The following is a 26,999-nucleotide window of genomic DNA, read 5'->3' as shown; positions in this document are numbered from 1 at the left end:
TAACAAAAACAAACCTGGTTTTAAAAAACTTGAATGTTTAAATTCAGAAATTCAGATGCTTGTTTTGTTAAAATATTATATGTTTGCTGTTGAAGGGAAAAAAATCCAGAATATATAACATTGTTGTTCTAGTTAAATAAAACAATTTAAATGTCTGTCTGGTGATGTTCCCCTCCTAATCCAGCATGGCAAGAAAATCCTCCAAATATTAATGACTAACCTGTTGAATTGGAGAGAGTTCACCTCCCAATGACTTCATAAATATTTGTTTCAATTACCTTTGGTAAATGAAATAACCAAACAATCATTCATTTTTTGATATAGCTGTAAAACTAATCTGAAAAGTTTTCAAAATAAATCACTTAAAAAATATATAGTGTGTACCTTCTAAAAATGTAACCTACATCTATCTCTGAGTTATGAAGGATATGTATTAAGGGTATAATCAACAAGAATGCACTTCTATGTAGAAATCCATGATTAAATTGAGTCTTCGTGACTAGTGATTTAAATCGTGATTTAAATAAAATTGATTGAAATCAAATCCATCCTGCCTCTATATGTTATTTATTTAGTTATTTATTTAATTAAAAATATTTTTGCTGTTAACAAGCCTGTTACCTCTGGGGAGACAAATCCACAGTTTGAGAACTGCAATACTAAGCATCTCTGATGGTATCTTCTAGACTGGGGGCGGGGGGCGCAAACTTTTTGGCCCAAGGGCCACATCGGGGTTCCAAAACTGTATGGAGGGCCGGGTAGGGAAGGCTGTGCCTCCCCAAACAGCCTGGCCCCCACCCCATATCCGACCCCTTCTATTTCCCACCCCCTAACTGCCCCCTTCAGAACTTCCGACCCATCTAACCCCCCTGCTCCTTGTCCCCTGACCGCCCCGACCCCTATCCACACACCGCCCCGCCTCCTGACTGCTCCCCCCGCCCCCGGCATCCCACCACCTTATTCAACCCCCCTGTCCCCTGACTGCCCTCCCAACCCCTATCCACATCCCCGCCTCCCGACAAGTCCCCTGGGACTTCCACTCCCAACCCTCCCTGTTCCCCATCCCCTGACCACCACCCCAGAACCTCCACCCCATCCAACCGCCCCCTCCTCCCTGACTGTCCCCCCAGGGCCCCTGCTCCCTTACCCAACCCCCCCTGCTCCTTGTCCCCTAATCGCCCCCCTGGGACCCAACACCCCCTATCCAACCCCCCTGCTCCTTGTCCCCTAACTGCCCTCCGGTACCCCACCTCCTATCCAACCCCTCCTGCTGCCTGTCCCCTGACTGCCCTGACCCCTATCCACACCCCTGCCCCCTGACATGCCCCCGGGACCCCACCTCCTATCCAACTCCTCCTGCCCCCTGACAAGCCCGCCAGCACCCCACACCCTATCCAACCCCCCCTGATCCCTGTCCCTGGACTGCCCCGACCTCTGTCCACATCCCTGCCCCCAGCCAGGCCCCGGGACCCCACCCCCTATCCAACCCCCCCTGCTTCTTGTCCCCTGACCGCCCCCTCTCAGGACGCCCTGCCCCTAACTGGCCCCCTGGGACCCCCCCCCCATCGAACCCCCTCCTGGTCCCCTTCCGAATGCGTCCCTGCGAACGCGGGCGGAGGACTCAGGCGGAGTAGGGACAGCCATGCAGCCAGAGAGAAGCTGCGGTTTCCCCTTCAAAGCGCAGCTTCTGTCCGGCTGGCTGCACAGCCGCCCGGTGTCGTCCTGAGTCCTCTGCCTGCGTTCGCGGCGCTTCCGCCACCCGCACTGCCTGCCTGCTCCCTGGAGGCTGCGGGTGAGCCTCCCTCCCCGCTCTCCTGGCCAGTGCGCCCCCGTGACATGGCGAGGTGAGGCTGCCGGTGAGCCTCCCTCCCCGCTCTCCTAGCCAGCGCGCCCCCGCGACACGGCGAGGTGAGGCTGCGGGTGAGTCTCCCTCCCCGCTCTCCTGGCCAGTGCGCCCCCGTGACATGGCGAGGTGAGGCTGCGGGGGAGGGGGAACAGCTTGGGAGGGGCCGGGGGCTCGGGGGCCGTAGTTTGCCCATGTCTGTTCTAGACTGAGCACTGAGTCCCATTGGGTAGATCGAAAGATTAACCTAAAGAATCTATACAGAAGCCCCTGGAACCCCACAAGATTGAGTCCCAATCCATGAGCTATTGGAATTTATTTACAAAACTTTTCGTAAACATGACATGAATATATTGTCTCATGCTGTAGAATTAGAATTTATAATCCCTATTCCATGATGAGATATTGCTGAGTTATAATGTGTCTTAATTAAAACTATCTTTAGATAGGTTTTTTCCTCAAAAAGCATTTTATCAAAAAAATTCAATTTAAATAAAAAAAGTCCGATTTTGTTTTTAAATCATTGCTCTTTACCCCCCTGCTTGGCGGGAGGCGAGTCGGCAGGTCTCCGCGTGCAGAGTTCGCTCTTCATCCTTTGGGTGCCTGGATCTGTAGTTGCCTTGGTCCCTGTGTCCCTGTTTATGGATGTTTCCGTCGGGGCTTTGAGCTCCTGGCAACGCGCCAGTGGAGTCCCTAGTATAGCGACGTTTGGGTACCCCACTCGGAGTCCATTTGTGAGTTCTGAAAGAATGTGACCTGTCGTCCCTCCTCATTGCCTAGAGCCATGGTTCTGCCCCTTTCACTGAAACCCCTTGTTCCTGGGTCTTGTGCCAGTGGGCACCGTAATTATTCCTGGTTGTGCTTGATTGTCAGCACACAGGAGGCTGCATTTAAGCCAGATGTGCCCTGGCACAGCGAGCCTGGGGAGAGTCAAGGAACTGCTCACCCTGACCCTGAGGAAAGGGTGTGGTGACCTGCCCTGAGGCCATTCTGGCCTCCCTTCCTGCCTGGAGAAGGGACCAGTTACCAGAGGTGCCTGAGCGGGAAGGTCGGCTCCTTGTGGAGGATCACGCCGGCTAAGCAGAGTGAGGAGACGTGAGAATTGCTCAGGCAGTACATGCCATTTGGGTTGGTGCGGCTGTAATGGAGCATTACATGGGGTTTGTCTCTGCAGGCCGTCCTCTCTCAGACAGGATGGATGGCTGTGACCTGCTGTATTTTAGGCCCAGAAGATGTGGCCTTTGCCAGGAGTGCTCTGGGTTGGGCGGTTTGGGAGCTGCCCCTGATGTAAACCTTCCGGTCTTGAGACAGATCTGAGTTTTACCTCTGCTGGTGGTTTGTATCCTGGCTCGGTACTGACCGCTTTTTCTAGGCTCTTCCTTTTTCTGGCTTTCTCCTTTGGGGAAGCAGCTTTCAGATGGCAGCTAACTGGTTCAGTGAGGATTTGGTGGCGCTTGTTCTTAATTGCTGTGGAGCTCTTGAAACTGGAGACCAGTGGAGGGAGGTTTGTGCTGTTAGCTTAATTGGCCCCCTGGGTGGATAGGGAGTGTGCTTGGGGCAGGGAGGAGGGAGCGTGTGTGCAGCCAGAGGCTAAAAGGGCTGTCAGTTCTGCACACCCGAGGTCTTGTCACCAAGAGGAGGCCGGAATCTGGCCAGCGGTGGGAGTGTGGGCTTCCTTCATTCTCTTGCACACGTGCTGCTGACCTGAACGGGGTGAGAGGCTGGTTCTTCCCTGTGTTGGAGTAGAGCTGGAGCACAGTGCCCCTGGCAGCTAGAAATGTGTCTAGCCTCTGTCCTGGAAGTACAAGCCACTGCTAGTCCTGCGTGTGCTCGCCCAGCTCCTTTTTCCATAGACCCCTTCCCGTTCATGTTTGCTCAGCAATTTGCCTGCTTATCCTCCCTTTCCCTTTTGCTGGTGAGTTTGAGTCTCATTTCCATTGGTTTGTGTTTGTATTTTTTAGGGTGATTGAGGTGCTGATCCCCTGTCTGTGGAAGCATGTCGGGCCCAGCGCCGAGTCGAGCCAGGGTCTATGCAGATGTGAACACTCAGAGACCCCGCGAGTACTGGGACTACGAGTCACACGTCGTGGAATGGGGGTATGGCTGGGGTCAGGGAAACCCCAGGGACTTCTTTACTGGCTTGTGGTATTTCTAGGTTGCTTAGCACCGTAATATCATTGGCCCATATTGTCAAATGGGGCTAAAGTCAGGCTTCTGAAATATATATTTGAGCACCTTAATAATAATGATACCTAGCTCTTACCATCACTAGATCTCAAAGCACTTTAGAAAGGAGGCATCTTGTATCGTTATCATTACCCCCTTTTTAGAGATGGGGAAACTGAGGCACAGAGAAGGGCTTTGGCTTGCCCGAGTAGCAAGCCAGTGGCAAAGTGGGGTGAAGAACCCAGGTCTCCAGAGGCCTGGTCCAGTGAGTGCTCTACTAGGTCACACTGCCTAGTAGATGGAACACTGGCAATAAGTGGCTTCCCTTTCAGAGGTACTGAGCGCCTGCCATTCCAGGTCCCCAGCACCTCTGAAAATTCAGCCATTTTCATTGTGGTGCCCAGCTTTAAGCACCTGCATTTGAAAACATTGGCCTAAGTGCCTAATGCTGTGATTAGGATTTGCAGAGCATAGTCTGTAGGGGGAGCTACTGAGGATTCGGGCTTTGGTAAGTTTTTATAATTTAAAAGAAGATTAAAATCAAGTTATAGTGAATCATTTTCCAAACAAATTTTGAAGCCCCTATTGCTCTGAGCTGGTCTCTTCAGCTCTGTCTGTGCTTTGGGTACTTTCCCATCATTGCTAACACCCGTGGAGCTGAACTGACTGTTAGCTTTAGGAAGCGACAAAGAGTCCTGTGGCACCTTATAGACTAACAGATGTATTGGAGCATGAGCTTTCGTGGGTGAATATCCACTTTGTCAGATGCATTTAGTGGAAATTTTTTATACCTGCCTCTGGAAATTTCCACTACATGCATCTGACGAAGTGGGTATTCACCCACGAAAGCTTATGCTCCAATACATCTGTTAGTCTATAAGGTGCCACAGGACTGTTTGTTGCTTTTTACAGATCCAGACTAACACGGCTACCCCTCTGATACATGTTAGCTTTAGGTATAGATAGGCATCCTGTGGCCTCTCTCGTTTTCAACACCAAGTCCTGTAACTCCACTCAGAGCAGATCTAAATGACAGCACTGAAAATGCTCTTGGCAGCCAGCAATGCCCCTATAGCAGGGTTCCCAATGCTCCTAGCATCAGTGGAGCTGGTGGTAAGCTTGACAAATGACCCTCGTGTGGAGAGGGTCTTTGCCAGTCTTGTGTGGTGGCCGGTTTGGAATGTGGGACTTCTCACCGCTGCGGAAGTGGGCTGCTCTTCGAGTGCTAGTGACGATAGGTACATCTGTAAACTAAGCTTTAGCTTTTCACTTAAAACTTCATATGAGCTAGTACCAGGCCCACTCTGCTGTGCTGGGACTGGCAACAGTCAGCGCTAACTGCAGTGTTGAGTTTGTTCTGTCCACTGGGAACGGGACTGAGAGATACCCCCTGCCCCAAACTCATTTCATATACAGGCCACTCAACAGCCTGGACTGGGACCGGTCACCTGGAGATGAAAGGTTCCTTGTCCAATTCCTAATCTCCTGAGCCAGCCCCCAAACCTTGAGTATGAAGTCAAACTCTCCGCCTGTTGTTCCCTTTCTTTCCCCACCTTGTTTACTCTTATCAGATCTTTGGAGGCTTTATGCCTTTCCTCCCTAACCTGCCAGAAATAATTACCAATACTTCGCTAGTTCCTTTAGTCCTCTCAGGTGAATTTCATGAGGCCCTGATGATTTAACTTAAATGCAGGTTCTCTGGGTGGTATTTATCCTATTATTTCCTGATTCCCCCTTGTTAAGATTATTTTTACAGTGCTCCAGACGTGCATGACCCTTTATAGACAAATAGAAATGGACAGGTCCCTGCCCAGAGGAGGGCAGCATTGCATTTCAAGTATTATGTAAATCTTTGCCCTCCTTTAGTGCCTTCCATCAGTAGATGTTGGAGTTTGGAATGAATTAATCCTCACAACCCACAACTATCCATTTTGTAGATGGCAAAACTGAGGCACAAAGAAGGGACGTATTGCTCAGGGCTACTCAGGGCGGAGCTGGCAATAGACTCAAGGAGCCCTGACTCCATCTGCTCCTCAAAGGGAAGAGTGCCAAGTTTTTGAATCGCCAAAACCATCTTCTTCAGCATGGAAGTGTTTACCCTCAGGGTTCTGGGTGGATTCCATCTGGATAGCTGCATTCTTCCAGCAATAATCTGCACACACACTTGTGAACTTACACTCTGTTAAGCAGCTGTTGTGTCCCATCCCAGAGATGGTGAGTGAAGTGTTCTCTGTTAGTATCTAATCATAAAGCCCTTTGAGTCCTTTTGAGGTACACAAGAGAACAGTATTCCTTTTCACCAGGCCTAGGATTTGTGGGTACGTTTGTGGAGCCCCGTATGCTACAGAACAGCTCCCCGTTCTCTTGCCCTCACCAGAGTCTTTGGGAGAGCTGCTCTCTGAAAATGACCCAGTGTTCAGTTCTGACCTGGTTCTCCTCCTCCATTTTCTTTTCTCCTTGTACAGGAACCAAGACGACTACCAGCTTGTGCGGAAACTTGGCCGCGGCAAATACAGTGAAGTCTTTGAAGCCATCAACATCACCAACAACGAGAAAGTTGTGGTGAAAATCCTTAAGGTGGGTATGTTGGGCGGGGGGCTGTGAACCCCATCCTGTACCCCACCTGGTGCTCCCTGTTCACCCCATCCCTGTGCATTTGAGGTATGTGCTACTGATCTTCGGGTGACGGATCCTTTGCTGTGGAAGGCTGTAGTCACGAGACAGGAAGGGAGAACTTTGCATTGGCTGTCCTGTGCTCCTCTCCCGACATGCAGCTCAGATTGCTGATGTGACGAAGAGTCCGGGGGAGGGGCAGGCAGATCAGCACACATTCCCTGTGCTCCTCCTCATATTGAAACTCCACATGTTCCCTCTTTGCCCCTCTTCTCCACCATCCACCTACCCCACTCACTGTCAGAGCTTCTGACGCCGGGGGGGGGGGGAATCTATTAACACATGCCAGTCCCTGCCCCACTTGGAGGTGCTGCGGGACACTCCCACACACACAAACAGCCACGACTTTCGTACCAGAGGCACCAGGCCTTGTTGTTGCTGCGATCTAAAACTATAGGAGCAGGGGTTGGCCATGACTATAATAGGGTTAAAAAAGGAACTAGAGAAGTTCACAGGGGATAGGTCTATCGATGGCTATTAGCCAGGATGGGCAGGGATGGTGTCTTGCCTCTGTTTGCCCAAACCTGGGATGGGCGACAGGGGATGGATCACTTGATGATTCCCTGTTCTGTTCATTCCCTCTGGGGCGCCTGGCATTGGCCACTGTCAGCAGACAGGATACTGGGCTAGACGGACCTTTGGGCTGACCCAGTGTGGCCGTTCTTATGATATACTTGGCTGAAACATCCGCTCTCCGCCCCCGAGATGGCTGCATCTCAGTGGTGCTGTGTGTGGAGTTTATGAATGCCGTGGCGGGTGAGCATTGCCATTTCAGTGGGTCACAGCAGCCCTGCAAATCCAGCATGAAATCCACAAGCTGAGACCAGCGTGGTCCCCCACCGCCCGGAGGAGAAACCGTAACTGTCTCCTCGCTCCCAGGAGATGAAGCCTGCTGGCAGCTCAGCGTTCCAATGGCTCCACACCACACACAGTGTGTTACGGAAGCTCCCGTCTCCGTGGGCAGGAACGCAGACTGAGCAGCACTTCAGAGACTGGATGGGGGCTGCTGTCTCCATGTGGGGTTTCCATGCTGTCGCCCAAGTCATTGTGGCAAACGGGTCCAGTGAGGAATGCGTGGTGGTAACACTCTGATTTTCTCTTTTGTAGCCAGTAAAAAAGAAGAAAATCAAGCGTGAGATTAAGATCCTGGAGAATCTCCGAGGAGGCCCCAATATTATCAGCCTGCTAGATATAGTCAAAGACCCCGTGGTAAGAAGTGTGGGCTGGAAGGGAAGGGGTCAAAGACGAGAAGGAACTGTAGTGGTCCAGTCTGCGCTGACTAATGCCAGCTATGGTCTCACCAGTGATTCCTACAGAACAAGTTTCTGGGCCTTGCGGCAGCGGCACACCTCCCACACAGTCATGGGCAGGGACATATGTTCAGCCCTCGGAGGGGGAAGCCTCTTGCACTGCGGCAGTGATCCCCCTGGCTGATTCAGGAGCCGTGGGGTACAGGCGGGGCCTGCGTGCAGCCCTCTAGCGCCCAGGTAAAGGAGGTTGTGTGTCGGGGGTATCCCCAGGTCACCTTCTATTAACTGAGATGTTTCCCCATTGGAACATCTGCTCTCTTGCCCCGTTTTGTGGGTCACTGGCAGGCGACTCTGCCGTGGGGCAGTCTGCCTTCCCCACCAACCTGCAGGACAACAACAAGCTGATTTTGAACGTGCCCCCTTAGGAGCCCTTCTAGTTTGTTAATGGACAAGCGAGGCTATAGGGTGCTGCACCCCAGAGCTTCTGTCTGTGCTCTAGGTGGCACTTCCCACGCTTGGAATGGGCTGGACTGACGGCTTTGTGGGGAATGGTGGAGGAGGTGGAGAAACGGGACTCTTCAGGCCCTGGCTCTGGGTTATTTTATAGGCGGGCTGTTTGTCTTGAACCCGGACACTTGCTCCTGGACTGACCCCTTTAACGTAGCACGTTGCAGTAGGGAACACTGGGCCAGTCCCAGTACAGTGAGTTAGAGTGAGGTTACGGTGAGAAAAGTGACAATATAATGACGGTTCACTTCTTATGCCACGTGGCAGCCTCCTTTGTCTGTCACACCTGCCTCTGGTACTGGCCAAAGGGGCATTTACTCCTCCCGTCCCCTCCGAGCCAGGGCAACTCTGGGAGTCAGCCGGGTTCCATTCTGCCTGCCAGCTCGGTTCCTGGTGCAGGTCCTTAGTCCCAGTGGTGATGTGGGAAACAGGAGGAGTCTGGCTGGCGTTTGAGAGTCGAAGGGAAATGTGTGCTTCCGGCAACCAAACTATGGTTTTTTCACGTGAGAGCTGAGCATGCAGGATCTGGAAGCTGCCAAGAGAGGACAAATCTGGGAGCCACCAGGTGGCTTCTCGGAGCAGAGCTGTACCAGAACCCCAGCAGTGCTGGTCGGCACCACGGGGATAAATCAGACCTCAGCTGGATGCAGCGTTTTCCTTCATTCCTGCCCTAAACTGCTTTGTAGTATTGCTGTTAAATACTCGCTGCGTCTCACCCCAGAGGTGGCTGCATTTCATTGGTTGGTGAAGTGATTAATATATATGTATGCATGTGCTTTTTGTGTTATGGTATGTGCAATACCATAACGTGGGGCACTACACACACAACTGGAGATGATCCTGGCCCGGGTGGCTTTCCAGTCCAGTTCTCTAGGGTAGCTGTGTGCAGTGTGATGCTGCTTGTGAAGCTCCTCAGGACCCTTTGAGAGGGAGAGCGAAGGGTTCTGGGTCCTCAACAGGGCAAGAGACCTGCTTCTTGTATCTGCCTTGCTAAACCCCTGGCTGGCTCTGTTATCTGTGTGCCGGACTAAACCACTTTCTTTTCTTTCTCTGCCTTGGAATGGCTGGTGCTGCCGCGCAGTCTCGCACGCCTGCCCTGGTCTTCGAACATGTCAACAACACGGACTTCAAGGTGAGTGAGCGCCACCAGGTCATGCTCAGACTCCTGCCCAGCACATAACTGCTGTGCCCAGCCCCTCGTTGCCCCATGCAGGGGAGGGAAGGCCTTGAGTGGGCCTCCGCTGCCGAGCCCATCAGGAATGGTTACTGTCCCCCTTCAGTGCAGATGGGCTGGGAAGTGCTGACTGTGACCTGGAGTCATCACAGACTCCCTCAGGGACGTGCTGATGCTGTTGCCTGAAGGGGCTTAAAATCTGGGGGAGGAACCCAGGAGCTTGCTGCACGGGATAGGAATTGCTGCACTGGACTGAGCTTCCCTCCAGCTCTGACACACTGTTCGGGGGGTTGCCCACCTCCGCCCCATATCCTGTCTCTGGCAGTGGCCTGTACGTGATGCTTTAGAGGAACCTGACAGCCACCTAATGCAGGTGGCCAAATGCATATTTGGGCCTGGGGACAAGGCCTCCAGCATGTTCACAATGGGAAAACGAGAGTGTATGAGCAGGGGGTGGGACTAGACGACCTCCTGAGGTCTCTTCCAATCCTGTGATTCTATGATTATTAGTTCTTGTGAGAGTAAATGACGTAGTGATTAGGCCCCTCTCTGTCCCCAGTGGTGTTATTTTCGGTGGTAAGTGCACTTTAACCCCAGTGTCTCCTTGATGTTCCAGTCAGCCCCCCTCTCCTGCGATCCCTGTTTCCTGTGTGCCAAGGGGCTCATCTCTGACCTGTCTCAGACAGGTGCCCTCTGCCCTCGGTGGGTTGTTTCAGCACTGCCAAGCATTCTTTTTCCATCCCAGTTCGTCTAGCTCAGGGGTTCTCAAACTGTGGGTCGGGACCCCAAAGTGGGTCACAACCGGGGGTCACCAAGGCTGATGTTAGACTTGCTGGGGTCTAGGGCCCAAGCCCCACTGCCTGGGGCTGAAGCCGAAGCTCGAGCCCCACTGCCCTGGGCTAAGGTTACATGCTCCCCGCCCAGGGCAGAAGTCCTTGGGCCTCAGCTTTGCCCCCCTGACCACTCAGGGCTTTGGTCCCCCTGTCCTGGGGTCGTGTGGTAATTTTTGTTATCAGAAGGGGTCACAGTACAATGACATTTGAGCCCTGCTGGTCTAGCTCCATCCTCAGTGCCAGGATCTAGTAGCACCAAGTTCTCCCTGTTCCTAGGCCTAGGACAGGAGCATCTTGGTTCACCTGCTCTACCTCCATTTCACGATGTGGGAGTAGTGGAGTGCGGATGAAGGCCTCTGTGGGTTGTGGGGTTGACCAGTTTGTGGGTTCAGCTCCTTTTCTGTTGGTATTGATGGTTCCTGGTTGTAACAGTTGGGGCACAAAGCAGACACTGTGGGCTGTGCACTAGCGACCTACCAGAGTGAGGGTTACAATCTTAAGAGCCCAGAATGGCCTGAGTCCGGCCCCAGTCCTTCGAGACCGCTTCTCCCCCTGGGCCCCTTCCAGGAGCATTCCCAGTTGGTTGGCCAGGCCTGGAGTTTCAGGGCCTGAGGTCTGAGCACAAAAGTCCTCCTCTGTTGTGCAGGGGGCTAGCGAGCCCCGACGTGGTGTGCAGCGGCGCTGTTGTGCCAGTAGACGTGCATGGCACTGCCCCAGAGCATTGCAGGAGACAATAAGATGCTGTGCACAAGCGTGTGGGGCATTTCATTAACTGCGCTCCGATTCCTTGCTTGCAGCAATTGTACCAGACGCTATCTGACTTCGACATTCGATTCTACATGTATGAAATCCTAAAGGTGAGTGCCCCAAGACAGAGGGCAGGGACCTCGCCTGTCTTCCTCAGGTGATGGGTGGGTGCAGTGATCGGGGGTGAGGTGCTACGTCTCCTCCTTGTAGTCAGAATGCAAAGGCAGGAGGCAGGGCACAGCAGCCAGTTGGCTACACAACCCCCCTGAGTTGGTGCCTGCTAGCCACATGGGATGGCTTCCTAAGCAGCAGCACAAGGAGCTCACAGGTGACTCCCAGCCAGGGCAGAGGAAGCAGGCTGTAGCTTGTTGGTGAGTGGGACAATGTCTTGGGATGTGGAGATCCCAAAGTCACTGACTCGTTGAGGTCCTGTGCCCCTGAGAAGCCATCCATCCTCCTTCCCCACTTCAGGCCCAGTATCAGGGTTGGCGTTAGATGCAAGCAGCCAGCATGGGGTTTTCTAAGCTGACTGGCCAGCGAGAAGAGGGGGTATCAGCGCTTTATCTAGGTGTCACCTGGTCCCGCTTTACAACCATCCCCCTTCCAGCCACGGACTGGCCAGAATCCCATGGTGCAGCTCCTTAGTCACAGGGCTATCGGAATGCGTGGGCTTGAGATGAACCCTAGGTCTCACCCTCGGCACCGGGCCGGACCACGGAGAGTCTGCGACTGAGAATTGGGCCGGGGAGTTTTGCATGGTGCTGCAGAGCACTAACCCCTGGGCAAGGGTCAGCTTGGGAAACCAGAGATCAGGGCTGGCGTGGAACTGGCATCAGTGCAGCAGGGGTAGCCAATGTGCAGACCACTGGATAGTCTTTAATGCTGCCTGCGGCTCCTGGGAAGTTTAATAGAGCGTCCTGGCAGAGCCCTCCTCTGGGTGAGTTTGGTAACAAAGGTCCCTGGTTTTCCTCCCGCGGGAATGCAGAGCGGTCGGAAGCAGGAGAGTATATTGGTTGGGTGATCAATCCTATGGGCCTATCTGGGGCAGTAAAAGGGCCTGCACCTGAACAGAGCCCGGAGAATGTGTGGGCTCAGATCTCGGGGTCCATGTCAGCGAAGCGGCGACCGCTCTCCCTGCTGCCTGGGTGTTCAGCCCATGGAGTTCCTGCGGTTGCATGGCTGATTCCCAGCACAGCCTGTGAATCTCTCCCTCGGGTACAGCTGCTGCCAAACCTTACATCTGACAGTGCCTAGGTACGCGGGGGACTTGCTAGTCAGTGACATGACCCTGCCTCTGCTGTTCTGTTCCCAGGCACTGGATTACTGTCACAGTATGGGGGTCATGCATCGAGACGTCAAGCCACACAATGTCATGATAGACCATGAGCACAGAAAGGTAAGGTGGGGCCTGCCACAGGCTGGCTTGACTGCTGGCCCCCAAAATCCCGCAATCGAACGTGCCTTTCTTTCCCAGCCTCTGCCCTAGGGCGGGTGGGAGACACGCTGCCGAGCCGCACCGGATAGCTCAGTTGTGTGTGTTTGATGTAGTGTGATGAGGGAAGAAGCTGCTGCTTTGTAGGCCCCCCGCCCACGGTATCTGATGCAGCAGTGAGCAGAGACCATTAGCCGTGTCTTCCAAACTCGGCTTCCAAGTCCCAATAAAGAAACCTCCTGAAAATAGCAGAGCAAAGAGTCCTCCTCTTGCACACCCGTGTGCACATTTGCTCACGCTTCTCCGTTGTGCTCCCTCAGCTCATTTACACACCGTGCCTATCCTGATCGGAACTTAGTGGCAGTTTGCTCAGCTGTGGTTTTAATACCATTGCTTCCTTGGCCAGGCGGTTGCGTTAATGCCGCTTGGGGCACCTTTCCCCTGTGCTATGTTCCAGTCTCTCGCTCCCACTTCCTACAGTGAGGACATGGCAGCAGTGGGCACCGGGGGCTGGTGAGATGCAGGCAGCGAGTGGGTTCGAGTGGAGCCTTGCCTGGGTAGAGACTGACCAGCCCTGGGTGTAGCTAGTCCTCAGCAGGCTCCAGCCTGGGGTGATGAATTTGCAGCTGTCCCCCAACACTCCTGTTTGTCTGGGGATACAGGTGCCCATAAAAACGACACCTGTATCTAGTAAACTTGGTTTTATTTGCCACCTGTTTGTCAGTAACTTGGGCTTGTAAATGTAACTTTAGATTGCTCCCAGAGCCTTTGTAGTGAGCTGCCATCTGGGACCCTGGAAAAACCCCAGGACTTCAAAGGGAGGTTGCTCAGAGAGCTGTGCTGGTCATTCTCGTGTGGTGTGTGTCAAGGGCAAAACCACCTATTGCCAGCAAACTCCTGTGATCATTAGCAGGGAAAGAATGTTCTCTCTCTATGTGACCGCTCAGGGGCCATGTTCTTCCACTTCCTTCTGCTGGGGAGGTGAGGCCACCTGTTCCGGTCACTTCGTTCCTGGTCAACTTCCCTTCAGTTTATCCATAGCACCTTCCCAGCTCTGCCGCTGACTTAACTGCAGGGCTTTGGACAAGTCATTTCCCCTCCGGGGCTAATATTGATCTACTTCAAGGGGCTGTTTGTGAAGCTTGTTAGGAATTTGTTCACATTTAGAAAGTGCTTTGAGATCCTCAGATATGTTGTGTTAATTCAGATGGAATAAATGGGCCCAAAGAGTCAAAGGTGTAACGTGACCTGAAACTGTCCAGCACTAAACAGTGTTAAACAGAGTTTGGGGTTTGGTACGCAGAGAGCTGCCTGCTTAGTCCCGTGGCAAACACCCCACGAAAGCGCTTTTTAACCTTTCATGAAGGATACGGAAAAGAAGGAAAAGCATTTGAAGCATTCGAAATGTCAGGCCTTAGGTCAAGCTTTCATTTTAATAACATCCCTTGTTCCCTTTCCCTTTAGCTGGACAGAGATTTTTAGAAGGAAAATGCCCCTGGTCTGACAGCCCCTTAGCAGTTGCTGAAGATCGTAATGACTGTCCTTTTGGGGAAGAGAGACGTTGGTAGAGATGGGCTGGAGCTGCTGCTAAAGTCCAATCCCGTTTCAGAAAAGATAAATGACGCCAAACACACACGCAAGGGGAATGAAAAGAGCAGCAAAGATAGCAAATGCAGCTTGTGTCTCTGGTGCTGACTCTGACTTGCAAGCTCGCAGCTGGAAAACACAAGCATGGCATGCGGTTTGATCAGCTGCTCCGAGACTTGGCATCGGGTGTTCAGGGCATTGCATTTAGCTGCCTTTCCGGTCACAAAATATCCAGTCTTGTCTGACTATGCTAGACGTTATTAGACAGAAGGCAAAAGGAGAGGGCTAAGAAAGAGAAGAAATAAGGCAGGGAAGGAAAAGGACATGGGATGGAGGGGGAGACAAAGTGGTCGGGATTTAGCGAGTCAGTGGAGGTGGTGATGTCGTCAGTTTCCCCTTCTCTGGCCTGGCCTGGTCAGGACATCTCTCGGAGCTGGGATGAAGGCGGCCGTGGTCCCAGTAGCCTGTGGGGGCGGCAGCCAGAACGGTGAAGCTTAGTTTTCTCCTCCTCTTGTCTTGCAGTCAGCGTCACATGGCAGCTTTTTCCCAAAAAGTCTCCTTTTGAGGACCCCAAAAGGGAGAAATGGGTGGAAAACCCCTTCCCTCCCCTCCTTATTTTGTTCACCAATTAGGCCTAATTTCTGACCTTCCAATTTTGTTCACTGATTTCAGGTCCCACCCTTCTGGTTACCAGGCATGATCTTAACACTGTCCTTGAGTTATGTCCGGGGGCCCTTTCTGATTGTGCTAATTCAGTTTTTGTCTCCATTTGTGCCTTTTCCCATCAGCACTTGTTGTTCTAGGTTACTGTGACTCTTTATAAACTTTCTCACAGGTTTGACAGGTACGCTCACAATTAGGGTAAATTTGTAGGCCCAATTATCACAGCAGATGAAAACGCAAAGTTTCTGGTTTTCTGCTGCGGTTCCTGAGTCTCCCTGGCCTTGAGACCCCCCTGGGGAAGGGCAGAGTGCTGCGTGTGCAAGACACTCAAGACCCGGCCCGGTAATGGCGCTGTCTCTTTCCCACTGCAGCTGCGACTGATAGACTGGGGGCTGGCTGAGTTCTATCATCCTGGGCAGGAGTACAATGTTCGCGTGGCCTCCAGGTATTTCAAGGGACCGGAGCTCTTGGTAGACTACCAGGTACGTTAAGAAGCCCAGCAGGTGAACAGTGCCAGCTGCTGGCTGTGTCGGTCCTTGCAGTGATTGAGCAGCCGTTGTACTGCTCAGGGTTCCTGTTCCTGTCTCTCCTGGTGGGGAGTGGAAATACACACCTGCAGGGGGGGGTGCAGCTGTTCTACCCCCCCCGACACACCATGCAGGGTGGGCACGGTCTGTGCAGCATTCCCCTAAGAGATTGGGGCTGATTCTCAGAGAAGAGAGAGACTGTGGCATCAAACTAGAATCTGTCCAAGGGGTGAAAGGGCTACCGTGGATGGAGGGGAGGGGACCTGGCCAGGATGAGGCCATGCTGGGGGGGGGGACGACAAGCGAGGCGTTGAATATAAACGAGTGCGACACAGCTGGGAGGGCTCCTCTGGGAGGAGAAAGGAAGGTGGTAGAAGAGCGACCATGCAATGCAGGTGAAACCCAGGCCTGTGAACAAAGACTGAGGGCCCTGGGCTAACGGCATCTTGGAACTGGAGCTGTCAGCCAAACTGACCCCCCCCGTTCTCTGCCGGAGGCTGAGGGATGGTGCTGGAGGGCAGGGCATGATCTCTCTCCTCAGCCAGTGGTAGCTGGCTAGGGGTGCTTGGAGCAGCTGCTGCCTCTCCCCTCTCTCCCCTTGGCTTTTCCAGATGTATGACTACAGCTTGGACATGTGGAGTTTAGGCTGCATGTTGGCCAGTATGATCTTCCGGAAGGAGCCCTTCTTCCACGGCCATGATAACTATGACCAGGTGAGCTGAGTGCCTCGGGGCGCAGGACCCCACACAGCCCCTCCTTTACCCTCTAGCTGTCTTTCTGCACAAACCAGGTGAGACTCGGTGGATGAGAGAGGGGTCTAAAGAAATGCTTCAGTGCTCGGTCCTCTAAAATATCGGCTCCGGCAGCCCTGCAGTTGCCAGCAATCCTAGAACAGACCAGCTGTCAGACAGACGAGCCACCAGCTCTCCGGAGCAATCCTAGGACGACAGACCGGCCCGCTGGAGAACCAGGACAATTACCACCTGCACAAGCAGGCCTGCAATATCCGACCAGTGCATGCAGCCTTGTGTGCACGTCACCCGAGGAGAACTAGGGGGTTGCACCCAGGGCTTAATTTGTAATGCAAGGGGGGCCAGGGCTCAAGCAATTGTTTTATTTTCATAAATGAAGCTGCAAGCCCAGAGGTGCTGGGGCCCTGAACCGCCAGGCCCGGCGGCGCCGGGGCCCTGAACCGCCAGGCCTGGTGGCGCCGGGGCCCTGAACCGCCAGGCCCGGCGGCGCCGGGGCCCTGAACCGGCGGCGCCGGGGCCCAGCCCTGGCAAGTCCTGACGCAAATGAAGCCCTGGTTGCAGCCTTTGTTGCTTCTATAGGGTGAACTCATTGCACGTACCAGGGTCTTGTTGCATCCCTCCATCCCCCCATAAGCTCCCTGTGTGCCACCTTCCCATACCCCTGTATTTCAGCGACTCCCTGCAGCCCAACTCCACCCCTCCATCATGCCAGGGGCACCCACTGCTCCCCCCACTGTTGTTTCTCTTGGGAGATGAACATGTCGACACACTGAGTGACTGTCGGAAGGATGGGCGAAGCTGAGGTGGGGGTGTTAATGGAAGCCATCAACTGGTTCTTTGAGCTATAGACAATTGCTGAGGTGCTCGAGACTGGGGCTCTGTTAAACAGATGGCAGAGGCTTTGTGTTCCCCCCGTTCCCCCCACACCACTAGAGCTCTGCCCGCTGAAGCCGAGAATGTTCCCTGACATGGACTGGAGAAGGCATTCCAAAGTTATTGCTCCATCTGAACAGACAGAGAAAGGCCATCCTTGAGCAAAGGGCCTTACAGTCTTAGCTGACAAACACGCGTGTCTAAGGCTCGTGTCAGGTCTACACTACAAACGTGCATTGGCGCAGCTGTCCCGCTGTAGCGTGTCTGGTGAAGATGCTCTAACCCAGGGTCTCGAACTCAAATGACCATGAGGGCCACATGAGGACCAGTACATTGGCCTGAGGGCCGCATTACTGACAGCTCCCCCCGCTGCGCTCGGCCCCTTCCCTGCCTCCAGGGGGTGCAGGAGGGGTGTGGGGTGTGGCGGGGGCTCAGGGCAGGGAGTTGGGGTGTGGGGTGCAGGAGGGGTGAGGGGTGTGGCAGGGGGTCAGGGTGCAGGGTGCGGCAGGGGGCTTAGGGCTGGGGGTTGGGCTGCAAGGGGGTGCAGGGTGTGGCGGGGGCTCAGGGCAGGGGTGGGGGTGCAGGGTGCGGCGGGGGCGCGGCAGGGGGTTGGTGCGGGGTGCGGCAGGGGGTCGGGGTGTGGCAGGGGGCTCAGGGCAGTGGGTTGCGGTGCACGAGGGGTGCGGGGTGCGGCAGGGGGTTCAGGGCAGGGGTCGGGGTGCACGGTGTGGCCGGGGATTGGGGTGCAGGAGGGGTGTGGGGTGCGGCGGGGGTTCAGGGCAGGGGTCGGGGTGCACAGTGCGGCGGGGTGTAGGGTGCGGCAGGGGGTCGGGGTGCAGGAGGGGTGCGGGGTACGGCAGGGGGTCTGGGCAGGGGGTTCGGCTGCAGGAAGGGTTTGGGGGGCGGGCTCTGGCCCGATGCGCACCGGGGGCCGGGAACGGGGAACCGTGGCCAATGGGAGCTGCTGGGGGCGGTGCCTGAAGCAACAGCAACAGCAACACACAGACCCATGTGCCCCTCCTCCCCCAAGCTCCGGCTGCTTCCCGGAGTGGCACAGGGGCAGGCAGGGAGCCTGCCCTGCCCTCAGTGCGCGTCGGGCTGGAGCCGCTCTAGGTAAACATTGGGGAAGAGGGGGGGCCGTGAGGAGCTCGCGGGCCGCAGAAAATAACCCCACGGGCCGCATATTTGAGACCCCTGCTCTAAGCCGATGGGAGACAGCTCTCCATCGGCTTAACCCCACTTCGGTAGCTGTGTCACCCACAGCGCTGTCTACACGGGGGGCTAGGTTGGTGTAACTGCGTCGCTCGGGGGGTGGATTTTTCACACCTCTGAGTGATGTAGTTATCCCAAAGTAAGTGTGTGGTGTAGTCCTGGCTTGGTGTACACATATCCTGGCACGGCTGTGTTGGTGGGTGTGAAATAACCACTGCCCTAGCGCCATAGCTGTGCTGGCAACCCCCAGGTGTGCTGACAATCGCAGCTCTGCCAACAGACGAGAGCTGCTGTCGGCATAGCTAATGCTGCTCGGGGGTGGCATTGCTACGCTGGCTGGAAATCTCTTCCTGCTGGCGTCCGCGCTAGGGGGCTAGTCTGGCCTCGGCTCTGTCATGCAGACATAGCTGAAATCAACGGGTAGTGATCAATGGCTCCATGTCTAGTTGGCAGCCGGTTTCAAGTGGAGTGCCCCAAGGGTCGGTCCTGGGGCCGGTTTTGTTTAATATCTTTATTAATGATCTGGAGGATGGTGTGGACTGCACTCTCAGCAAGTTTGCAGATGACACTAAACTAGGAGGCGTGGTAGATACACTAGAGGGTAGGGATTGGATACAGAGGGACCTAGACAAATTAGAGGATTGGGCAGAAAAAAACCTGATGAGGTTCAACAAGGACAAGTGCAGAGTCCTGCACTTAGGACGGAAGAATCCCATGCACTGCTACAGACTAGGGACCGAATGGCTAGGTAGCAGTTCTGCTGAAAAGGACCTAGGGGTCACAGTGGACGAGAAGCTGGATATGAGTCAACAGTGTGCTCTTGTTGCCAAGAAGGCTAACGGCATTTTGGGCTGTATAAGTAGGGGCATTGCCAGCAGATCGAGGAACGTGATCGTTCCCCTTTATTCGACATTGGTGAGGCCTCATCTGGAATACTGTGTCCAGTTTTGGGCCCCACACTACAAGAAGGATGTGGAAAAATTGGAAAGAGTCCAGCGGAGGGCAACAAAAATGATTAGGGGTCTGGAGCACATGACTTATGAGGAGAGGCTGAGAGAACTGGGATTGTTTAGTCTCCAGAAGAGAAGAATGAGGGGGGATTTGATAGCAGCCTTCAACTACCTGAAGGGGGGTTCCAAAGAGGATGGAGCTCGGCTGTTCTCAGTGGTGGCAGATGACAGAACAAGGAGCAATGGTCTCAAGTTGCGGCGGGGGAGGTCCAGGTTGGATATCAGGAAAAACTATTTCACTAGGAGGGTGGTAAAACACTGGAATGCGTTACCTAGGGAGGTGGTGGAGTCTCCTTCCTTGGAGGTTTTTAAGGCCCGGCTTGACAAAGCCCTGGCTGGGATGATTTAGCTGGGAATTGGTCCTGCTTTGAGCAGGGGGTTGGACTAGATGATCTCTTGAGGTCCCTTCCAACTCTGATATTCTATGATTCTATGATTCTATAGTGTCCTTCAGACCTTGCCGTCAGCCAGGCCCTGGGACCTCCCCTGCACCCGTCACTCGTCTCAGCTGGCCTGTCACCTCTGCTGTCAGCAGCAGCTGAGCAGAGACCTTTCACTGCCCTCTGCCGATACTCCACAGGTCCAGGTTCCTTCGCGCCTGGGCTCCCCTCTCCTCCTCAGATAGGGGGAGCAGCAGTCAACATGGATGTGCTGGCGTTAGTGATGCTAATGGCCTGTCTCTGTTGAATGCTGACCCAGGGCCTTATAACCCCCCTCTTAGGCTCTGAAAATAGGGCCTGGTGTATTGCACCTCACTGGGGTGCCTTAAATCTGCCGTTAGTGGGCAGCCCCCAGAGGACTGTTCGGAAGGGTGGGGTGAGCCCTGTTTCCAAGCAGACCCTCCCCACCGTGTGCATTGTCTCGGTATTGTCCCTGCAGCGCTTAGCACGGAGGCTCCCAATGTCAGGCAGTGAAGTGGTGCAGGCCAGCCTGCAGGGGTGGCAGGCCTGTAGATAGGCCTCGCATTCGGTCGCTGGATCACAGATGCCAGACTTGCTTGGTGTGGAAAATCACGTACAGCCCAGATGTGGCTGGTGACCCTGTGCTGTTGGATTTAGTGGTTCTCTCTCTCTTCCCTCCCCCAGCTTGTGCGGATCGCGAAAGTGCTGGGAACGGAGGACCTGTACGACTACATTGACAAGTACAACATAGAGCTGGATCCCCGCTTCAATGACATCCTAGGCAGGTGGGTGCCCGGGGGGGGGGCAGGAGTTCCTGTCTCCTTCCCTCCCTGAATCTCCCCTAAGGATGTCCTGACCTAGCTTCTCCCCAGTGCAGGGAACTAGCCGTCTCACTGTACTGGCCACACTGACCCCTAGGTGGCCTTTTCTCCAGCAGGTGAGGTGAGCTTTACTCTGGCCTCTTAATCTGTGGGCTTGAGCTATTGCTGCAGCGAGTGGTGGTGATTAAAGCTAAGATTTAGTCACAGGTATTTTTAGTAAAAGGCACGGGCAGTAAACAAAAATTCACAGCCCGTGACCTGTCCATGACTTGTACTATATACCCCTGACTAAATCTTGGGTGCTCTGGGGCAGGGAGTGGCCCAGGACCGCCATTGGTGCTCGACATGGGGGCGGTGCACGGCCTGGGATCACTGCTGGTGCTCCGGGGAGGGGGGCGGCGCGGTGGCCTGAGACTGCCCCAGCAACCCTGGAGTCAGTCGCACTGGGCGCTGCAGAAGTCACAGAGGTCCTGGAAAGTCACAGAATCCGTGATCTCAGTGACAGACACACCGTGTCAAGATCCAAGAAGATAAAGTGGGGCTGGTTCAGTACATGAATGGAGCGTTCCCCAGAAAACAGGGTTCAGGAAGGGGTAAGGGTGATTCAGCAGGGGAAACGCTTCCTCTGAGCATGTACCATCCCCCAGTGTGGTGCTGGGGGTGCCGGCTGTTTTCTGGGGAGACCTAAACGTGAGACCCTGGGGTTTGGATTTCATTGGTAAACTTTCAGTACGTTAGACAAAGTTGAAGCATTGTCTAGGAGAAATACAGGGACTCTCCCTATCCACGCGCCTCAGGGAGACCGCGCATCACATACATGGGGGGCAGGAGAGGCTATAATCTGTGTCTCTAATACCCTGCACTTGGAAGCTCCAGTCCCATGATTCCAGGTGGCTGTCGCAGCAGGTTCACAGAAGAACTCGTTTAGTAATAAAGCTCTCAGGACACCGAGATGATGGGTTAGCCCTCGAGCCTGGCCAAATTCTGACTCAGGGCAGCGTCTGTGTTCAGGGGAGTTAAGGGATCGGGGAGTTCTCTCTAGCCCCTCAGATGAGACCTCAGCTCCCTGCAGAAGTAAAGCTGGTGATTTGGCTGAGGTAACCCCATCCCTGCACCGGGCACCTCCAGAACAGATGTAGCCGCTCTCTCCGCCCTGCCCCCTGGTTGCTGACTGTGTAGCACCACCTGAAGAAAGAGCAGGCGGAGGAGCTGATGACCAGGTGTGTGCTGGTCTGGGAGTAATCAATTTAATACACAGTCCTCAGATAAAGGACATATCAGATAGTAAACTGATAAGAACAGAGAGAACTTAGACAATATTTTTACTTCAAGGTCCAAGAGACCCAGACAAGGTTTTCATCTCGAGGCCAAAAGACCAAAAACATCAAGACACTTGATCAGGGCCTTGAGACTACTGACCCTTGATCTTAGCTCATAGAGCCATTAAGCAGAGCCGGAAGGCTGGCTGGTTCCTCCCTCTCGGGGAGGTAGGGTTTCTGGCTGGGTGCTGCACTTCAGGTGGTGTCTCATCAGTGGGGAAAGCAGGGTACAGGACAGTTCAGGGGGTGGAGGATGCATGCTGTCTGGGTGGGGCCCTACCAAATCACTGTCCATTTTGGTCAATTTCATGGTCATAGGATTTTAAAAGTCATAAATGTCATGATTTCAGCTCTTTACATCTGAAGTGTCAGGGTGTTGTCATTGTAGGGTTGGTGTCGCGAGGTTATTGTGGGGAGGGGCCTTGCCGGGCTGCTACCCTCACTTCTGCGCTGCTGCTGCGGGCAGCACTGCCTTCAGAGCTGGGCGCCCTGCCAACAGCTGCCGCTCTCCGGCCCCCCAGCTCGGAAGGCAGCGCAGAAGTAAGGGTGGCAATACAGCGAGCCCCCTACAATAACCTTCCCCTGCGCTTGTCACTCCCTTTTGGGTCAGGCCCCCTGATTTGAGAAATGCTGGTCTCCTCTGTGAAATCCGTATAGTACAGGGTAAAAGCACACACAAGAGCAGATTTCATGGGCGATGACGTGTTTTTCGTGGCTGTGAATTTGGTAGGGGGCTGGCTTGCAGCACTGCTGGGATGGCTGGGGCGTGCGTTAGTGTGGGGGGAGCTCCAGGGGCATGGGCTAGGGTGCAGCAGGCCGGGTTCCAGGCTGTGTCTCCCTTGCAGACATTCCCGCAAGCGATGGGAGCGCTTTGTGCACAGCGAGAACCAGCACCTCGTGAGCACAGAGGCGCTCGACTTCCTGGACAAGCTGCTGCGCTACGACCACCAGACGCGACTCACTGCCCGGGAGGCCATGGAGCACCCGTACTTCTGTGCGTAGGAGAAACGCCAGAGTCGCCTTCTCTCTCCTCTGGCCATTCTGTCCTAGCAGCCCCCCATTCCCTCTCCCAGCCCTCGGATCTCAGTCCCTGCCCCGCCTCGAGCTGTGCACTGCTGGGACCTCCCCGGTCTCCTGGACAAGTGTCACTCGGGCCACAGCACGGCCAGTGTCTGGGCAGCAGCCTCCTTTCCGCACCTCACCTTGGTGCAGACATCTGCTCTGCAGCCCGCTCCGCCCTGGTCCCGCTCTATCGCCGAGCAGCATCTCGGCCCCTCTGGCAACCCCATGGTTCCGTTCTTGGTCCTCTGCCCTTCTCTCTTCCTGCTCAGCCATCTGCACTTTCCTTTCTCCCCACCCCCTGCTCAAGCGCTGCCCGTTCCTACCCAGGCACCGCACCTGTAAAACGACTGGCCATCAGAATTGGGGGAAGCAAAGCGGCTTAGACATGCTGCTCCCTGGGGGGAGAGACCAGCCCCCCAAGAGCTGGATTCCCTCCCCTTTGCTGACACTACTGTGTTGTCAGTGTCCAATGTAGATGATAAATTCCCCAGGGCAGGGCGTGAGTCACCTCCTGTCTCGAGCCCCATGCACACTGCTGCTGTTGGAATGAGTCTCCCCTGTTCTCTTTCGTGGCTGCTGATATCCAGCGTTCCCGGGGGCGGCTTGCCTGCATTGCCTGACAAAGTGAGCTGGCGGTCCCCGTCTCTTACGGGAGCGGAGTGTCCTGTGTTCAAGCTCCCGGATTTCCTACTTGCCTCCCCCACCTTGGGTGTAGCTTCACCTTTGACCCTGAGTGCGGTTCCTCCCCTGTCTGTGGCCACCTGCCAGCATCCCCCACTGGCCTGCTGCGTGGTCTCCATTGCTGCTGCTATCAGGGATGGTGAGGGAGACCCTCCGAAAGCACCCAGCTCTCTCCGTGGGTTTGGAGTCTCCTGTGAGTGCAGATGCTCGTCTCAGTCACCCTTTCCCTTGCAGATCCCATAGCGAAAGATCCAGCCAGGATGGGCCCCTCAGCTGGACTGTCAGCCAGTAACACACCTGTCAGCTCCTCCAGTATGTTGGCAGGTAGGGTCCTGCGTTCTGGAGCCCTGTGGTATTGAGGAATGACTCCGGTCAGGGAAGATGGGCAGGGCTGCCCTTCCTGTGCCACCCACCTGACTGCCTCTCCAGGGAGCTGGATTGGCATTCTGGGGGACCCGGCCTTCGCTCTAGAGTGGGGTGGGGGGTGCCATGAGGAGCAGCCTCTGGCCGGTTCCCTCCCTGCCACTGTTCCTTTGCTGTCTCTGCTGGCCTGACTCTGCCTTCTCCTTGGCACAGGTCTTACCTCAATGTCTGCAGCCCAGCCCATTGGCAGCTTGGCCGCATCGCCCGTCATCTCCTCTCCGAACGCTCTGGGGTCGCCGGTTCCTGCTGCAGCTGGAGTGCAGCCCTGAACTCAGTTCTCATCCCCTGGCTTCGAGCCCCGCCACAGCTGCGCTTGCCTCGTATGCTCCTGCCCTATTCCTCCAAGCGCTGACCCACTCTGCCATCTGCGAGCAGCAGCTTTCCAGAAGGCAGGAACCGGGGGGCTCTCTGGAATTTTATTTGTATTTCTGTTGAGTATGAAAAAAAGAGCAAAAACATAGGTCCCCTTTTCCCCTCTGTGCGGTAACGATCTCCAACTCTCTGGCTATGGCCAAAGGCTGATCTTGTTGTCTGTCAGGGTGAAGAGTTAGCTGCATTCTTCTCATGAGGATCATGGTTAGTGATGCAACTACAATGTAGAAATTTAAAATGGATAATAAAATTTATTTTTTATGTCCCTAACAGGACAGCAGGGCCAGTGGCTTGGTCTGGAGCCGGGACGCTGAGTGGCTTGGCGTATCCTGGGCAGGGAGTGTGTCTCGGGCGGTGACCACTAGCAAGGGTTGAGGATAGTAATGCTCCTCCTGGAGAACTCGCATTTTAAGGCCAGAAGAGGGACCTTGTCTGACCCCCAGCTATCATTCATTCCCCTCTGTTGCCATAGGCAGGGAGCCGGAATCCCCTGGCGTGTCCCATCGCTCACTCACCGATGGGTTAGTATTTATCTGCTTTCTAGGCTGTGCCGAGGGAGCTGTGTGTGTAGTGTTTGCACTGGGCATCATCCCGTTTGTCCCTCCTTCCTTGTGAGGTCGCAAAGCTCGGGCCCCAGCCCCAGCCCCAGCCCAAACATCTGCCTAGCAATTTTACAGCCCTGAAGCCTGAGCCCCGGCCAGCTGTGTAGACACCCTCAGAATCCAAGGACGGGAGGAAGCCTAGGTCCAGGGACCAGTCGGCAGTCGGTTACAGCTGGTGTCCTGACGCTGGGCTGCAGCACTGACAGGGCCTTGCTGCTTTTTGGCTTTCGAATCGGAAACACCTGCTCCTGCAAACTCCTCCGTTGCTGCACACCTAGAGGGCAGCTGTTGCTGCCGAGCGCTCTGGTATCTATAAAGCGAAGCCTTCTTCAACCACCTGTCTTCTCAGGGAACCTTCCTCTGTTAGCTGTTCCAGAGTTTGGGGCTGGAGACGCTGGTGAGCAGCGGAGGTCTGAGTGTTGGGAGTTTTCAGAGGTGACCTCTCTGCCACTAGTGATAGTGAGCAGAAAGCCTCAGGTCCAGGAACCCTCCCAACCGTCGGGCACTTCGTAATCTCCTCAGTGAGGATAGATCTACCAGAGCCCCTTCATCAGTTCACAGACCCTGCTACGTTCATAATGCCTTCCAGGGCAGGGAGGGATCTTCCCCCGTGACCTCTGTCCAGCGAAGATTTTGGGGTGACGGTGCAGAGCATTGAGACCTGATGAGGCTGTTACCACGTGCTGTCTTCTCCAATTGATGACTGCCACGGTTTCGTGGCACTTCTAGGAAGGACTGTGGATGTCTTGGACTTAAGTATGAGAGTTGGTAGCCATGTTAGTCTGGATCTGTAAAAGCAGCAAAGAGTCCTGTGGCACCTTATAGACTGACAGATGTATTGGAGCATGAGCTTTCGTGGGTGAATACGAAGAAGTGGGGATTCACCCACGAAAGCTCATGCTCCAATATCTGTTAGTCTATAAGGTGCCACAGGACACTCTGCTGTCTTGGACTTAATTTGTTCAGGGGAAGGCTGCCATCTTTTTGCTATTTTTTAGCTGATGCAGGTGGCCCGGGTTGCCCTCCCAGCAATGAGGAGGTCCTGGTGATGCCCAAACCCCTCCACCCGTGTCCAAACACGCAGGCATAGTCTCAAGTCCTTCTATGGAGCTTCAGGGGCAGTAATCGAGTTTGAGTGCAGTGTGTGATCTAGTCTGATCTGCGTATACGGGCTATAGCGTTTCACCCAGTAATTCCTGCCTCAAGCCCATGTTTGGTGGAGCGAGAGCATTCTCTTTAGACATGTCCAGTCTTGATTGAAACACCAAGCGATGGTGAATTCTCCGTGTCCTCCAGGTCAGTTGTTCCAATAGTTACTTTCCTTCCATTTGGAAATTTTGCACCTTATTCCCAGTCTGAAGTTGTCTAACTTCATTTTCTACCCCTGGGTTCTTGTTCTGACCTTGCCAGGTGAAAGCCCCCTCAGCTGTAAGCAATCGTCTCCCCATTGTAGGCCATGCTCGTCACCTCTTAATCCTCTCGGAGGTAAGATGCAGCTTCTCGGTCGTCTCACTCTAAAGCAGGTTTTCCAGCCCTCGAATCGTCCCTGCGGCTCTTTGCCATCCCCCCGAGCAGCAGCAGAGCAGGTGCCCCAGCCATCTCCCAACGCTCAGCAGGAGGAAGGGTAAATGCTGGGATGGTCTGTGCATGTTTCCCTGGCGGGGGCAGAGTCTCTAACCTGCTCACGCCGGGATTTGAAACCCCGAGCCGGCTATGTGACCTGCAGCCGGTTCACTTCTGAACCACGCTCGTGCTCCATACTCTCCATTTCCTCACCCTCGTGTCCCGCCCGGACACTGAGTGGTAGGGTCTAGTGAGGGTGAGGAACCCCGGGGGGCCCGCCTGTATTCCACCTTGGTCCCACGGCCTGCCAGGGATATTAGTTGGCAGCTCCTTCATGGACCTGTGAGCATAGGTATGTATCTGGTGTGGTTCACCCTGTCCCTGATCCTCATGCCACAGAGGGACACACCTACCTTGAGTGTGCCAGGTTGCAGCTCCTATTCCGGCTTGCGCCTGCCCACTTGCCAGAACCCAACAGGACCACTGGGATTTGAAATGTCCCACAG

The 26,999-nt window shown here is 54.6% G+C and overlaps 1 protein-coding gene across 3 annotated transcripts in view; it reads left to right on the top strand.

Moving 5' to 3' along the window:
- Nucleotides 1–24,598, top strand: part of LOC101940447 (casein kinase II subunit alpha-like) — a 50,202-nt gene extending 25,604 nt beyond the window's left edge. Inside the window, exons 2-13 of one of the 3 annotated variants that reach the window (XM_005291136.4) lie at nucleotides 3,805–3,940; nucleotides 6,475–6,586; nucleotides 7,790–7,891; nucleotides 9,521–9,571; nucleotides 11,244–11,303; nucleotides 12,506–12,589; nucleotides 15,247–15,357; nucleotides 16,014–16,115; nucleotides 20,335–20,435; nucleotides 22,636–22,784; nucleotides 23,768–23,857; nucleotides 24,110–24,598. In XM_005291136.4, coding sequence (XP_005291193.1) covers nucleotides 3,840–3,940; nucleotides 6,475–6,586; nucleotides 7,790–7,891; nucleotides 9,521–9,571; nucleotides 11,244–11,303; nucleotides 12,506–12,589; nucleotides 15,247–15,357; nucleotides 16,014–16,115; nucleotides 20,335–20,435; nucleotides 22,636–22,784; nucleotides 23,768–23,857; nucleotides 24,110–24,225 — 1,179 coding nt within the window. In that variant the 5' untranslated portion in view covers nucleotides 3,805–3,839 and the 3' untranslated portion in view covers nucleotides 24,226–24,598. Of the gene's footprint in view, nucleotides 1–3,804; nucleotides 3,941–5,957; nucleotides 6,224–6,474; nucleotides 6,587–7,789; nucleotides 7,892–9,520; nucleotides 9,572–11,243; nucleotides 11,304–12,505; nucleotides 12,590–15,246; nucleotides 15,358–16,013; nucleotides 16,116–20,334; nucleotides 20,436–22,635; nucleotides 22,785–23,767; nucleotides 23,858–24,109 lie in introns of those variants that run through there. The other 2 variants (XM_065582274.1, XM_065582275.1) reach the window with 2 other exon arrangements.
- Nucleotides 24,599–26,999: the final 2,401 nt, after the last annotated feature.

Source organism: Chrysemys picta, chromosome 2, assembly GCF_011386835.1.
Source record: "Chrysemys picta bellii isolate R12L10 chromosome 2, ASM1138683v2, whole genome shotgun sequence".
Taxonomy (NCBI): Eukaryota; Metazoa; Chordata; order Testudines; family Emydidae; genus Chrysemys; species Chrysemys picta.
Note: the sequence above shows the minus strand (reverse complement) of the source record. Positions and strands in the feature narration are given on the sequence as shown.